Consider the following 12341-nt stretch of genomic DNA (forward strand, 5'->3'; position numbering starts at 1 on the left):
CAGCCTAGGAGACAGCGGGGTATAGTTGTAGGCCTTGTCACAGTAGCACCACCGTCTCCCACCCGGAGGGTAACCAGAGACATGTCCAAGGGGCCAAGTGCAGACTATTAAATTAGGTTAACCCACTGTTGGTTTACCTTAGTTCGCTTTGTCACGGGTGACGCCACCGTTCCTCCCTGCGTGGTGATCTCTCGATGTCAGAATAACACTTTATTGCATGGATGACGTTGAGCTTGTACCGATTGTAGGGTAACATGAGCGGGATTTTCTTTGGAAACTTCTTATGTGTTACCTGAGGTGATGGATTTCCCTTGTAGTGATGCTGCATTTCCTTCATGTTCTGTTTTTAAGTGCTTTCATCATATATCTGATTGACCATAAACCAGTTTTTAATGATAATCCCTGCAGTCTTGGACATTTATTTTGGGGTTTGTTATATTGGTTGATGCATAGGACTGACATTTTGTAGTGGGATTATAGCTGTCTTCATATAGGATTCACCAAGAATGGTGACAATTGTCGTGTGCCGCGGCGGTCGAGCGGTCGGACCTACTGATCACCGCTGCGATTCTGCTGCTTGGACTAGAAGCTGATTTTTGTGATCTCTTTATTTGATCCATCAGAAAAAGTCATTGAAGAGAGAAAAAAGCATTTGAGGAACGAAGAAGAACTGGAGAAAGTCCGCCAGAAGCGCCACCCAGATTTTCTGGACATTCTTCTCTGTTCCAAGGTGAACTTTACTAACTTCTCACGAAGTCGGATTTACTCCTCTGTGTTAATGAAAGGAGCTCCAAGCATAAAGCTGCTTAGTCGTCTGCGCTATATCCCTGATTTCTATCTCGCCGTTCCAGTTCTCTGGATGCAGCCAGCAGTGTAAAGAATGGAGGCTTTCATCCTGGTTGCCTTGGCTACATTTGGTATTGTATAAATGTAAATGCAAAGTATTTTCTGATCTGTACAAGATGCACAATATCTGTATTACTTGTGTGCGGTTTGTGCAGTAGCTTTTTTTCTATTATATATTCATAAAAGTGGGTATAGCTGTGGCGGCCTCCATTCTTTACACTGCAGGCTGTCTCCGTGTTCCTAGGAGGGTGATCCGTAGTGTAATGCAGTGGGATAAGAAGTATGGCTGGTCTCTGCCTCCATTATCATATACGGTATCTCCAGGAACATTTACATCTCTGTATACTTAGGCTAATTTCACACAGGCGAGTGCAATATCGGGTTGTGAAACACAGCCTGATAACGTGCTTGCCAACATGCAATTTTGCGGTGGATGCAAGGCGTTTTTGTGTCAAAGACCTCTTGCATCACTTTGGGGAAGTAGCGATCCTCTGGTGCAGCTGATAGCTACGAAGGAGGATCGCAGAGTGTTTCCTAGCACCATGGACCTAGCAACCGGTGCAATGCTTTGACGGTCCCACTTAAAAAGAACAATTGGGCGAGGGAACGGCCAAAGATGGACAAAAGCCACTCATGTTTATGACCCTATTCAAAAGTTCATACTCGTACGCCTCGCAACACACACATCTCGGGCGAGATTATCCACCATGTGAAACTGGCCTTAGGGGGTCATTTACTAAGGCACTTCCTGCTTTTCATGTTATGCTGCACCCTCTGAAAACTTTAACATCTACTGCTGTCCAACAATTCTCAGATGCAGCATTTTTTCTGCTTTGCCAGAACTTCACCTGCATTCTTCCTTCCTTCTCGTTAGGGAAGATCATAGTTCACCATTATGTCTACAGCTTTAGGATGGTTTCACACTGTAGCATTCTGGTCTTTGTAAGCCCAAACCAGAAGCAGGCCCAAAACATGGAAAGATTGCTATGATACCACCCTTAATTCTATCTGTAGAATATGAGCCTGTGACTCTGATGTCACTGCTAGCTGTTGGTCGTAGGTCTACAAGTCATCATGAATGGGACAGTCTGCGTCTCTTCCTATATTGAGGCTGCTAAGGCTTTAAGGTAATTTCATTCATTCTTTTCTGTCTCATTACTAATGGGGCCTCTTTAGGATGAAGGTGGCCGAGGTCTGTCTAACGAGGACCTGCGTGCGGAAGTGGACACTTTCATGTTTGAAGGCCATGACACCACAGCCAGTGGCATCTCCTGGATCTTGTACTGTCTGGCCAAATATCCTGAGCAGCAGCAGAAATGCCGGGAGGAGATCAGGGGCATCTTGGGGGAGAGGAGCAGCATGGAGTGGTAAGAACTGGAGCCTTTGTAGGTTTCCTAGTCCTGCGGTGTCTGTTCATGTAACTGGACTTCATCAATTGATTGAACATACAAGTGTTTCTTTACAGGGAAGATTTAACCAAGTTGTCCTACACCACAATGTGCATTAAAGAGAGTCTGCGCCTCTACCCGCCTGTTCCTTCCGTGTCACGAGAACTTTCCAAGCCGGTGACTTTCTTTGATGGTCGATCATTACCAGCAGGTAAGCTCTTCAGGTGCAGCCTTTGTACAGGCTTGACGCCCTGAAATATGCATCTTCCTCTACCATTATTGCTATTTTCTGATAAGTGCAGCCAGACTATACTTCATGGGTAACAAACATCAGATGTACTATGTTTGCTGGTCCGGCCCTCCAGTAGACGCCGTTGTTGGGTAATGCTTCTGGCACTTTTCAAAGACTCATGGAAAGATGCTTTGGGCATAAGAATTTTGAAATGGTGCTACTATATCAGGACGATATCATCATATACTCTAAGACTTACGATGACCATCTGAAATACCTGGCTAAAGTGTTCGAGATACTAGTTCGCCATCACCTGAAGGTGAAACCATCCAAATGTCATCTGTTACAAACACAAGTACGATACTTGGGGCATGTCGTGAGCGCGGAAGGAGTTAGGCCCGATCAAGAGAAGATTCCAGCAGTACAAGAATGGCCAATACCTAAAATTGTCAAACAAGTGAGGAGTTTCTTAGGATTGGCAGGATACTACTGAAGATTTATCCCAAATTTTGCCAGAATTGCAGAACCATTGCACAAACTGATCCGAGGAACGTTAAAACAAAACTGCAAAACAACCATCTACATCACGTGGCGAAAGAACAACAAAAAGCTTTCGAAATTCTGAAAAATAAATTTATATTCCCTCCTGTACTGGGATATCCGGATTACAACAAACCCTTTCGAGTATACACTGATGCGAGTAAGCGAGGATTGGCTGCAGTATTAAGCCAAGTCCAAGGCGATAAAGAGGGAGTAATATCATTTGCAAGGCATTCTTTGAAAGGAGCAAAAAGAAATGACCAGAGCTACTGCTCATTTAAATTGGAACTCCCAGCTCTCATCTGGGCTGTGATGGAGAAGTTCAAAGATTACTTGATCGTATCCACTTTCGTAGCTTACACGGATAACCTTCTTGCACATTTAAAGTTAGCAAAATTGGGAGCTCTTGAGCAGAGATGCACTTCACAGCTAGCCAACTTCAACTTTACCATCAAATATAGAGCCGGAAAGAGTAATGCCAATGCTGATACACTATCCAGACAACTTGTATCAATAGATTACTCCACAGAAGAAGATCAATGCCTGACTTTGGTTGCTGCAACGTACAACAGAACGTCATCCAAACCGCCGGTACTAATGAAGACAGATCTGTGGAAGAAAAACAGTAGACTGATCTTCAAACTGAAAGTCGCACCTCAGGAGAATTCAGTCTGTTCTTGACCCATGGTACTGTACCCGTCAGAGGGAGAAACGGGAAAACCGATCCAGAGTTTTACCAGTTGTAGTGGCAAAGAAAAAGACTCTTTGTAAATAGAGGTCTATTGCACAGAGGAATCATAGATTCTATCACCTATATGAAGATACACTAAATCCGCATTCCACGAAAAGATGCACATCTTGTACTAACAGCGTACCATAACCAATCTGGGCACTTTAGAGTGCACAAAACAGAGAATACCATCTGGAGAAGACTATATTGGGTAGGAATGAGAAGAGCTATAGAGACATGGTGTTCAGAGTGCCAAACGTGCTTAACCCCTTCCCGCTCCAGGGCATACTGGTACATCCTGGAGATGGCGCGGGATCACATAAGATCCAGCGCTATCCCGCAGCGGGAGCCGGCTGTCAGTCACAGCCAACGTCCCGCTGTAACAGCGGGGGGACATCGGAGATGCGCCGCCCGCTGTTAACCCCTTCGCTGCCGCGATCTAAGTAGATCGCGGCAGGGAAAGAGTTCACAAAGGGAGCGAACTCCCTCTGTGTCTCCGGCCGGCACTCACGATGTCATCGCGAGAGCCCGGCCTGTCGCCATGGCAACAGGACGCCAGACACTGGCGTCCTGTATTGCCTGTGCCTATAATCGCTGTATAAGCGATAAGGCATGGCAGAGCAGTAGCTCTGCCATGCCTTATAACAGCGATCATAGGCACAGTGTTGTAAGTCCCTCAGAGGGACTCAAATAATATAAAAAAAAGAAAAAATGTAAAAAAAAAATGTAAAAAAAAACCTTTTTTTATGCTTTTTCTAATATTAGCATAAAAAAAGGGAAAAAAAATTTAAACCCCACATTGGATATTGACGCGTCCGTAACGAAGTGTACAAAAAGTTGAATACAATTTTTTATTTGTACGATAAAAAGCGTAAAAAACCACGCTAAAAAACAGAGGCAAAATGCTAATTTTTAGCATTTTGCCTCCCAAAAAATGCAATAAAAGTGATCAAAAAAGCCATACATTCCCCAAAATGGTACCAATAAAAATTACAGCTCGTCTCGTAAAAAATAAGCCCTCATAGAGCTCCGTACATAGAAAAATAAAAAAGTTACAGGACTTTGAATGCAGCTATAGAGAAAAAAAAAAGATTTCCAAAAAAAAGGGGGTTTTATTGCAGAAAAGTGTAAAAACCTAAAAAAAAAATAACAATTTTGGTATCCGTTGTAACCGTACCGACCCGCAGAAAAAATTTAGTGTGTCATTTATGCTGCATGATTAACGCTGTAAAAAAAAGAAAAAGAAATCTATGGCAGAATTGATGCGTTTTCCCTCCCTGTTATCATAAAAAAAAAATTAAAAAATTTTACGATATTGTCTATGTACCCAAAAGTGGCACTGGTAAAAACTACAGCTCGCCACGCAAAAAACAAGCCCTTATACGGCCGCGTCCACGGAAAAATAAAAAAGTTATGGCTTTTGAAAAATGGAGATGGAAAAATACCAAAAAATCGCTTGGTCCTCAACGCCAAAATAGGCCATGTCATTAAGGGGTTAAAGGAGAAATAACAAAGCTGACCAAAAAGCTCCTTTACACCCAATAGTGACAAAGAAACCATTAGAACTCCTTGCCTTTGACCAATTAAAGATTGAGACAAGTAGAAGTGGCTATACCTGCTTGCTTACCATGATGGACCACTACACCAAGTTCACAGTAGCCATTCCCGTAAGAGACTAATCTGCCAAAATAGCAGCCAAAATGCTTTGTAAACACTTCTTCATTTTGCCTTATGGAACACCACAAAAGATACTCACTGATCAAGGAACAGCCTTTGAGTCTCAACTATTTCAAGAACTGTGTAAACTAGATCAATGCACCAAGCTCAGAACGACAGCATACCATCCTCAAGGAAATGGGGGCTGCGAGAAAATGAACCAGACTATTCTAAATCTATTACGTACCATACAAACCGAGAGAAGTGATTGGCCAGGTTTACTACCTGAGTTGATGTTTGTATACAACACCATCTATTGTTCAACGGGATATACGCCTAAGATAGATAACAGAATGGATTCATGAACTACAAAAACAGCACAAGAAATAGTAGAAACTCGTATGGAGCAAGTTCATAAAAACAAGAGCATGATTTTAACATGCAAGCCAAGGCTCAACCACTAAAAAAAGGAACAAGAGTGTGGCTACACAAAGGGCATCGAACAGGAAAGCTAGATGACAGATGGGAAACAATGCCTTACACCGTAATAGGAATAAACTTTCCAGAAAAAGGACCTATATAGAACTGCTCAAGATGGAAGAGTCCCAAAAATTGTTCATCGAAACAGACTAAAGCTCTGTTTACTGGATCCTACTTCGGAGGACACATCAGAAGAAGACCAAACTACACCAAACTGAAGCAAGAGAACAGGAAGTACAAGAAACCTTAGCGAATTTGACAACAACCCTCTATCCTGGTATTTAAATCCTGCAATGACTTTGGTTGGACCAAGCCCATTGGATTACATCCCGGCAGTATCACCCAATGTGCCAACATCCCCAGACAGTCAGAAAGGAGTAATTTTTGGAAAGCTTCCAATTCGCTTTGAAGCCGAACATTACTAAAAAGAAACAAAAAACAGAAGCCTTATAATAGACTTCTACCTTTTGTAATTACTGGATAAAAGTAGATGATAGGCCGCATCCATAAAATTATTAGTCCCCGATGAACATACTTTATCCCTCCAGAAACACAGACAGTGCAACCTTTGAATCCCTCATGCAGGGATCTTTCTTAAGCAAATACAGAGACCAATGGTTCTAAACATATATAGATAAAAGGGGGAGTGACCCCCTATACCAGCCTATCCTGGAGTAATCCTTAAGCTAAACACGTGTGTTAGAACAACACTACAACTCTTACCTGAATCCCCACGCCCGCTGTGCCCACATGCATGTGTACAGCGTTAGGGAAGTTAAACTGTGCATGTCCAAAGTCCGCACCGACATCTGTGGGACTGATGAATAATCGTGAGACCAAGCTCACGTCATACAAAACTCTCGGTTGGTTACCTGGCAACAGATATACTGCCATCTCAAATCGTCTCATACTGTGGGCATGTCACAGCAGATGTATCTGAAGAGGAGGAGGGTTTGTGACAACTAGATGAAATGGTCACCGTCAATAAAACAGCCAGATTAGTGTCCCAGAAAGAAGATGGATATTAATACTAATAGGGGACACTTTATACCCAGACAGTAAGTAATTGTCTCATAAATGCTATATCCAACAATGACCGATTTCTCGCATAATCCCTGTAGTGCATGCCTAACGGTCTGTAAAATAGAATGTGATATCAACCGTCCAGAATATGCTAATGTGTGTAAGTCACCCAACAGACAGAATCATGAATTGTGCTTCAAATTAAATTTTATTTGGCATTGCAGGCACAGTGAATAATAGGGTCCACACATAGCAGTATAAACATGGGGTCAAAATAAACGTACATGATGTCGTCTAAACCTACATAGGTGCACAAAACACCAAAGTAAATAAATCCCATACTGGACTAATCAACGCAATTAACAACTCTGTCCACATCATGGAATAGAGATAGATGTTGACTCATTGAAAAACTTATGGGCACAAGCTGGTACGTAGGACACCGGGGATCTCATCAAATACCCATAAAGGTTCACATCTGAAAAGAATAAAAAAATAACATCGGTAAACTGACAAAAATAGATAACTCCAGGTAGTCCTGATATGATTAACATAAATGCATACAAAAAACGAACATTTACAAATAGTGCTAATTTAATGAGCACACAACACAATCCCATGATACACTACGGCGGGCATCCTTAGATGTATGGGGCCAGATCATAATCTAAATTTAGCCCGTTAGGGGCCAGCGTATCCAGATTGAAGATCCATTGGAGCTCTTTTTTCTTTAGTACTTTCTCATGATCACCACCTCTGATGGACCTAGGGACTTGGTCAATGGCCTGGAACTTAAGTTGGCTAATGGTATGTCCCATCAAAGTAAAATGTTGAGGAGCAGGCAAATCCAATTTGCCTGTTCTAATAGTGCTTTTATGTGCAGTGATACGTGTTCTAACCTCATTCGTGGTTTCACCAATATATAAAAAGCCACATGAACATGTAATGGCATATATCATGTAGGAGGATCTGCATGTGAACCGTTTACTCAGTTTATACTTTCTTCCAGTGCATGGATGAAAAAAAGGTGTCTCTACGAATGAGGTTGTTGCAACATGAAAATTGCCGGGTTTTAATGGAGCCAAAACTGTTTGTTTTTTGTACATCTGAAGTATTATAATGTGCCTGAACTAACTTGTCCAGAAGATTGGGTGGTCTCCTATAGGCCATTAGTGGGGGTGAGTTGAACTCTTCAACCTCAGGGCAGCCCTTTGCAAGAATGTACACAGCTGCTTTTTCATGACTTGTTACATCTGGCACAAGCAACTTGTTATGGACTATGCATCCCAAGTTGTGCCTGGGGACGATACCCACAGTTAGTGGTAGCGAGGCTGTCTACCAGGGTTCTTAGATGGACTGCCTGAGTTAGGTTTGTTGTTACAGTTACGAGAAGGACAAAGACTCTCACAAAGATGAATCAAGAATAAAAATCGTAATGTTTGATTTGCATGCCTGCACAACCCAAATTTTTGCTCCCACCACGTGGATTGTATCAAGAATATCTAAATATGCCAAATGTTGTTATGCATAATTTTGTTATATATGAAACTTCAGAAATGCATTATTTGAGGACTGTGGGGAAAATAAGTGTAGGGGCCCCATAGCTCTTTTGAAGTAGGTGGTTCCGCCCCTCTTCAAATTCCTTGCTAAATAATAAGTCAAATTTAATTTCCCAGACATTTTGTCATATTTCCTAGCCATCCACCTGTTCTGTCCTCGGAGAAGAAAACGCAGAGGATGGCTGTTCTCAAACAAGGGTGAGATGTAGTGGCCTGGAAAAAGGCAGTACATAGCACTGTTTAGTTATGGGGACCAGTAATATAATAGCCGGCCCTAGGGTTTAATCTGAGTCAATTTACACAAGGGATGCAGGTAACCTAGCAACCAGTTAGGACGTTTATTAGCCAGCTGCACAAGATAGAAAAAAGCATAATTTGCCATCCATAAGGACTGTCGTGTCACCACTAATGGCTGTCGTGCCAGCCCAAATCACTATCATGACGCCACAAAGCTCTATGGTGAGCACTAATTTTATTATATTTCTTTGTGGCTGGCAATTAATTGTGATTTGTTTTGTTCGGACGCCAGTGCCCTTGGGCACAACTTGTAGTTGTGAGTGGTAAGGTGTGATATTTTTCTTAATTTGTTGTAACCACTATATTATTAAATAAGGCAGTGAGATGAGGTAGTTTTCTTCATCCCATTTCGTGCATAATAACTGATACACAAATTGCAACAATGTAGCCACCTGTGTCTAACGGTCCATTTACACTAGCAGATAATCGCTCAAAGGACAGTTTGGGCGAGAGCTTTGAGCGATTATTTTGGTTTAAAAACAATTGGTATTCAAGTAGCTTCTCAGCTACTTAAATGCCAATTATGTATGATAATGAAGCTTTCCTGAGCACAGGCTAATAGCCAAAGACTCAGTGAAGGCTTCAGAGCCATTGTTCTCCACAGGGGAAACAATGCTATCAGCAGAACCCCCACCCCCGTAGAGAACTAATGATAAAACTGATTGCTAAAATCAAGCTCAATTGATTTTAAAGATCAGCGAAATGAGCCTGAAATGTGGGTGCACCGCGCCCATTTACACGCACCGATTATCGCTAAAACGATCGCCGATGAGCGAAGTTTTAGCAATAATCGTCCAGTGTCAATGGGCCAGAACTCGTCCATATACTGGGAGCTTACTCTAGATGTCTTCTCTCTATCCTCCTTTGTATTTATATCTCTTTATTTCTTTATCTCCCTCTCTTCATATTTACATCTTTTATTTTCCCTCTATTCATTGTCAAAGCTGTCTCTCCTCAATTCCTCACGGTTTCTCAGATTTCTCTTGTTTCTCTCTTTGTCTCTCTGCCACGGCTGATCTCTGTCTCTGCACTTCTCTCTCCTGCCTGGCACTTTCTTTTCTCCTTGTGGGTTCTTCTTTTTCTGGCGCTCTCTCTCTGCCTGGCGTGTCTTACTCACTCCCTCACTGGCTCACTCTGGCTCCTGTGACCATTGTCTGGCTATTTATAATCTCTGTCACCTGACCAGTTTGTCTGCAGCCAATCACAGCCTATCTGGTTGCTAGGCTACCTGCCTCATCTGAGTATGCATTTCTTCTATCTTGTGCAGCTGGCTAATAAACGTCCTAACTGGTTGCTAGGTTACCTGCATCCCTTGTGTAAACTTACTCAGATTAAACCCTAGGGCCGGTTATTATATTACCGGTCCCCACAACTAAACAGTGCTATGTAGTTCCTTTTTCCAGGCCATTACATAGGCTTCACCAGAGATAAGCCTCTGTGATGTCTCATCAGATGTACGTGTCTGCTGATCTGGCCCTCCAGTAGACACTATTGGTGGGCTTCACCGGAGATAAGCCTCTGAGCCGATACTTGCCGGGATCTCTTGGCGCTTCCAGTAGAGCTCGTGTTGTCTGCTGACAATTTGAAAAAGAACATCTGAAACCCTTAACCCTTTATTTGCCCCTTTTGGCTTTTGTTCACTAAATAGCTGGATCTTTCTTGCTCTTCTAGAACATATTCATATTTACTCATTGCAATATGCCACAACATCATGTATTGTGTTACAGGTGTTATATGTCTCCTCATTTCTAGGTGCTATCGTCAGCTTAAATATATATTGCATTCACCAAAACCCAACTGTTTGGAAGGATCCTGAGGTACGGCAATTTTATGTCTCTCCTTCATCCTGCGTAACGACTGCTGGACCCCCGGCAGACCCACCTCTACATAGAAGAAAACACTTTCTAAATTGCTTTGTCTTAAATTTCCTTACAATTTTACCAATGATAATCATCTCTTTCCTGAAGTCAGACATGTAGGAGTGAGGGCCCTGCTCACAAGAGCTTACAGTCTATGAGGAATGGGGAAGGGGGGGGCACAAGAGCTTACAGTCTATGAGGAATGGGGAAGGGGGGGCACAAGAGCTTACAGTCTATGAGGAGGAAATAGGGGGGGGCACAAGAGCTTACAGTCTATGAGGAGGAAATAGGGGGGACACAAGAGCTTACAGTCTATGAGGAGGGAATAGGAAAGACACAATAGCTTACAGTCTATGAGGAGGGAATAGGGAGGACACAAGCTTACAATCTATGGAGGAATGGGCTGCGAGTACAAGAGCTTACAGCCTATGAGGAAATAGAGGACACAGAGTGAAGGCATCAGTGTAATGACTGGCACAGGGTGAAGGCATTGAGGCAGTGATTGGCCAAGGGTATAGGCATTAGAATAGTAACTAATAGGGGCTGTAGGCATCAGTATAGTGACTGGCACAGGGTCGAAGCTTCAGTGTTATTGGCACAGGGTGTTGGCATCAGTGCAGTGACTGGTGCAGGGTATCAGTACAGTGACCTGCACAGAGTGGAGACGTCAGTGTAGTGACTGGCACAGGTTGGAGGCATTATTGTAGTTACTGGCACAGGGTCGAAGCATTAGTGTAGTGACTGGCACAGGGTGGATGCATCAGTGTAGTGACTCGCACAGAGTGTAGGCAAATTGTATTGACTTTCACTGGCACAGGATGGAGGCATCAGAGTAGTGACTGGCACAGGGAGAAGTCCTCAGTGCAGTGACTGGCACAGGGTGTAGGCAACAGTGTAGTGACTGGTACAGGGTGGAAGCATTGGTAAAGTGGCTGCCCCAGGAACAAGGCATCAGTGCGGTGACTGTCACAGGGTGGAGGCATTGGTCAGTGATTCGCACAGGGTGGAAGCATCATTGTAGTTGCTAGCACAGGCACAAGGCATCAGTGTAGTGACTGGCACAGGGTGGAGGTATGAGTGTAGTGACTGGCACAGGGTGGAGGTATGAGTGTAGTGACTGGCACAGGGTGGAGGTATGAGTGTAGTGACTGGCACAGGGTGGAGGTATGAGTGTAGTGACTGGCACAGGGTGGAGGTATGAGTGTAGTGACTGGCACAGGGTGGAGGTATGAGTGTAGTGACTGGCACAGGGTGGAGGTATGAGTGTAGTGACTGGCACAGGGTGGAGGTATGAGTAGTGACTGGCACAGGGTGGAGGTATGAGTGTGGTGACTGGCACAGGGTGGAGGTATGAGTGTGGTGACTGGCACAGGGTGGAGGTATGAGTGTGGTGACTGGCACAGGGTGGAGGTATGAGTGTGGTGACTGGCACAGGGTGGAGGTATGAGTGTGGTGACTGGCACAGGGTGGAGGTATGAGTGTGGTGACTGGCACAGGGTGGAGGTATGAGTGTGGTGACTGGCACAGGGTGGAGGTATGGGTGTGGTGACTGGCACAGGGTGGAGGTATGGGTGTGGTGACTGGCACAGGGTGGAGGTGTGGGTGTGGTGACTGGCACAGGGTGGAGGTGTGGGTGTGGTGACTGGCACAGGGTGGAGGTGTGGGTGTGGTGACTGGCACAGGGTGGAGGTGTGGGTGTGGTGACTGGCACAGGGTGGAGGTGTGGTGACT

General features: G+C 43.9%; 1 protein-coding gene across 1 annotated transcript in view; it reads left to right on the forward strand.

Annotated features, from left to right (window-relative positions):
* The window catches only part of LOC136572299 (cytochrome P450 4B1-like), a 50347-nt gene that overhangs the window by 19809 nt on the left and 18197 nt on the right, over nucleotides 1–12341 (forward strand). The window contains exons 6-9 of the mRNA XM_066572763.1: nucleotides 624–730; nucleotides 2023–2213; nucleotides 2312–2445; nucleotides 10504–10568. Of these exons, the coding sequence (XP_066428860.1) occupies nucleotides 624–730; nucleotides 2023–2213; nucleotides 2312–2445; nucleotides 10504–10568 (497 nt within the window). The remainder of the gene's footprint in view (nucleotides 1–623; nucleotides 731–2022; nucleotides 2214–2311; nucleotides 2446–10503; nucleotides 10569–12341) is intronic.

This window comes from Eleutherodactylus coqui, chromosome 7, assembly GCF_035609145.1.
Source record: "Eleutherodactylus coqui strain aEleCoq1 chromosome 7, aEleCoq1.hap1, whole genome shotgun sequence".
NCBI lineage: Eukaryota > Metazoa > Chordata > Amphibia > Anura > Eleutherodactylidae > Eleutherodactylus > Eleutherodactylus coqui.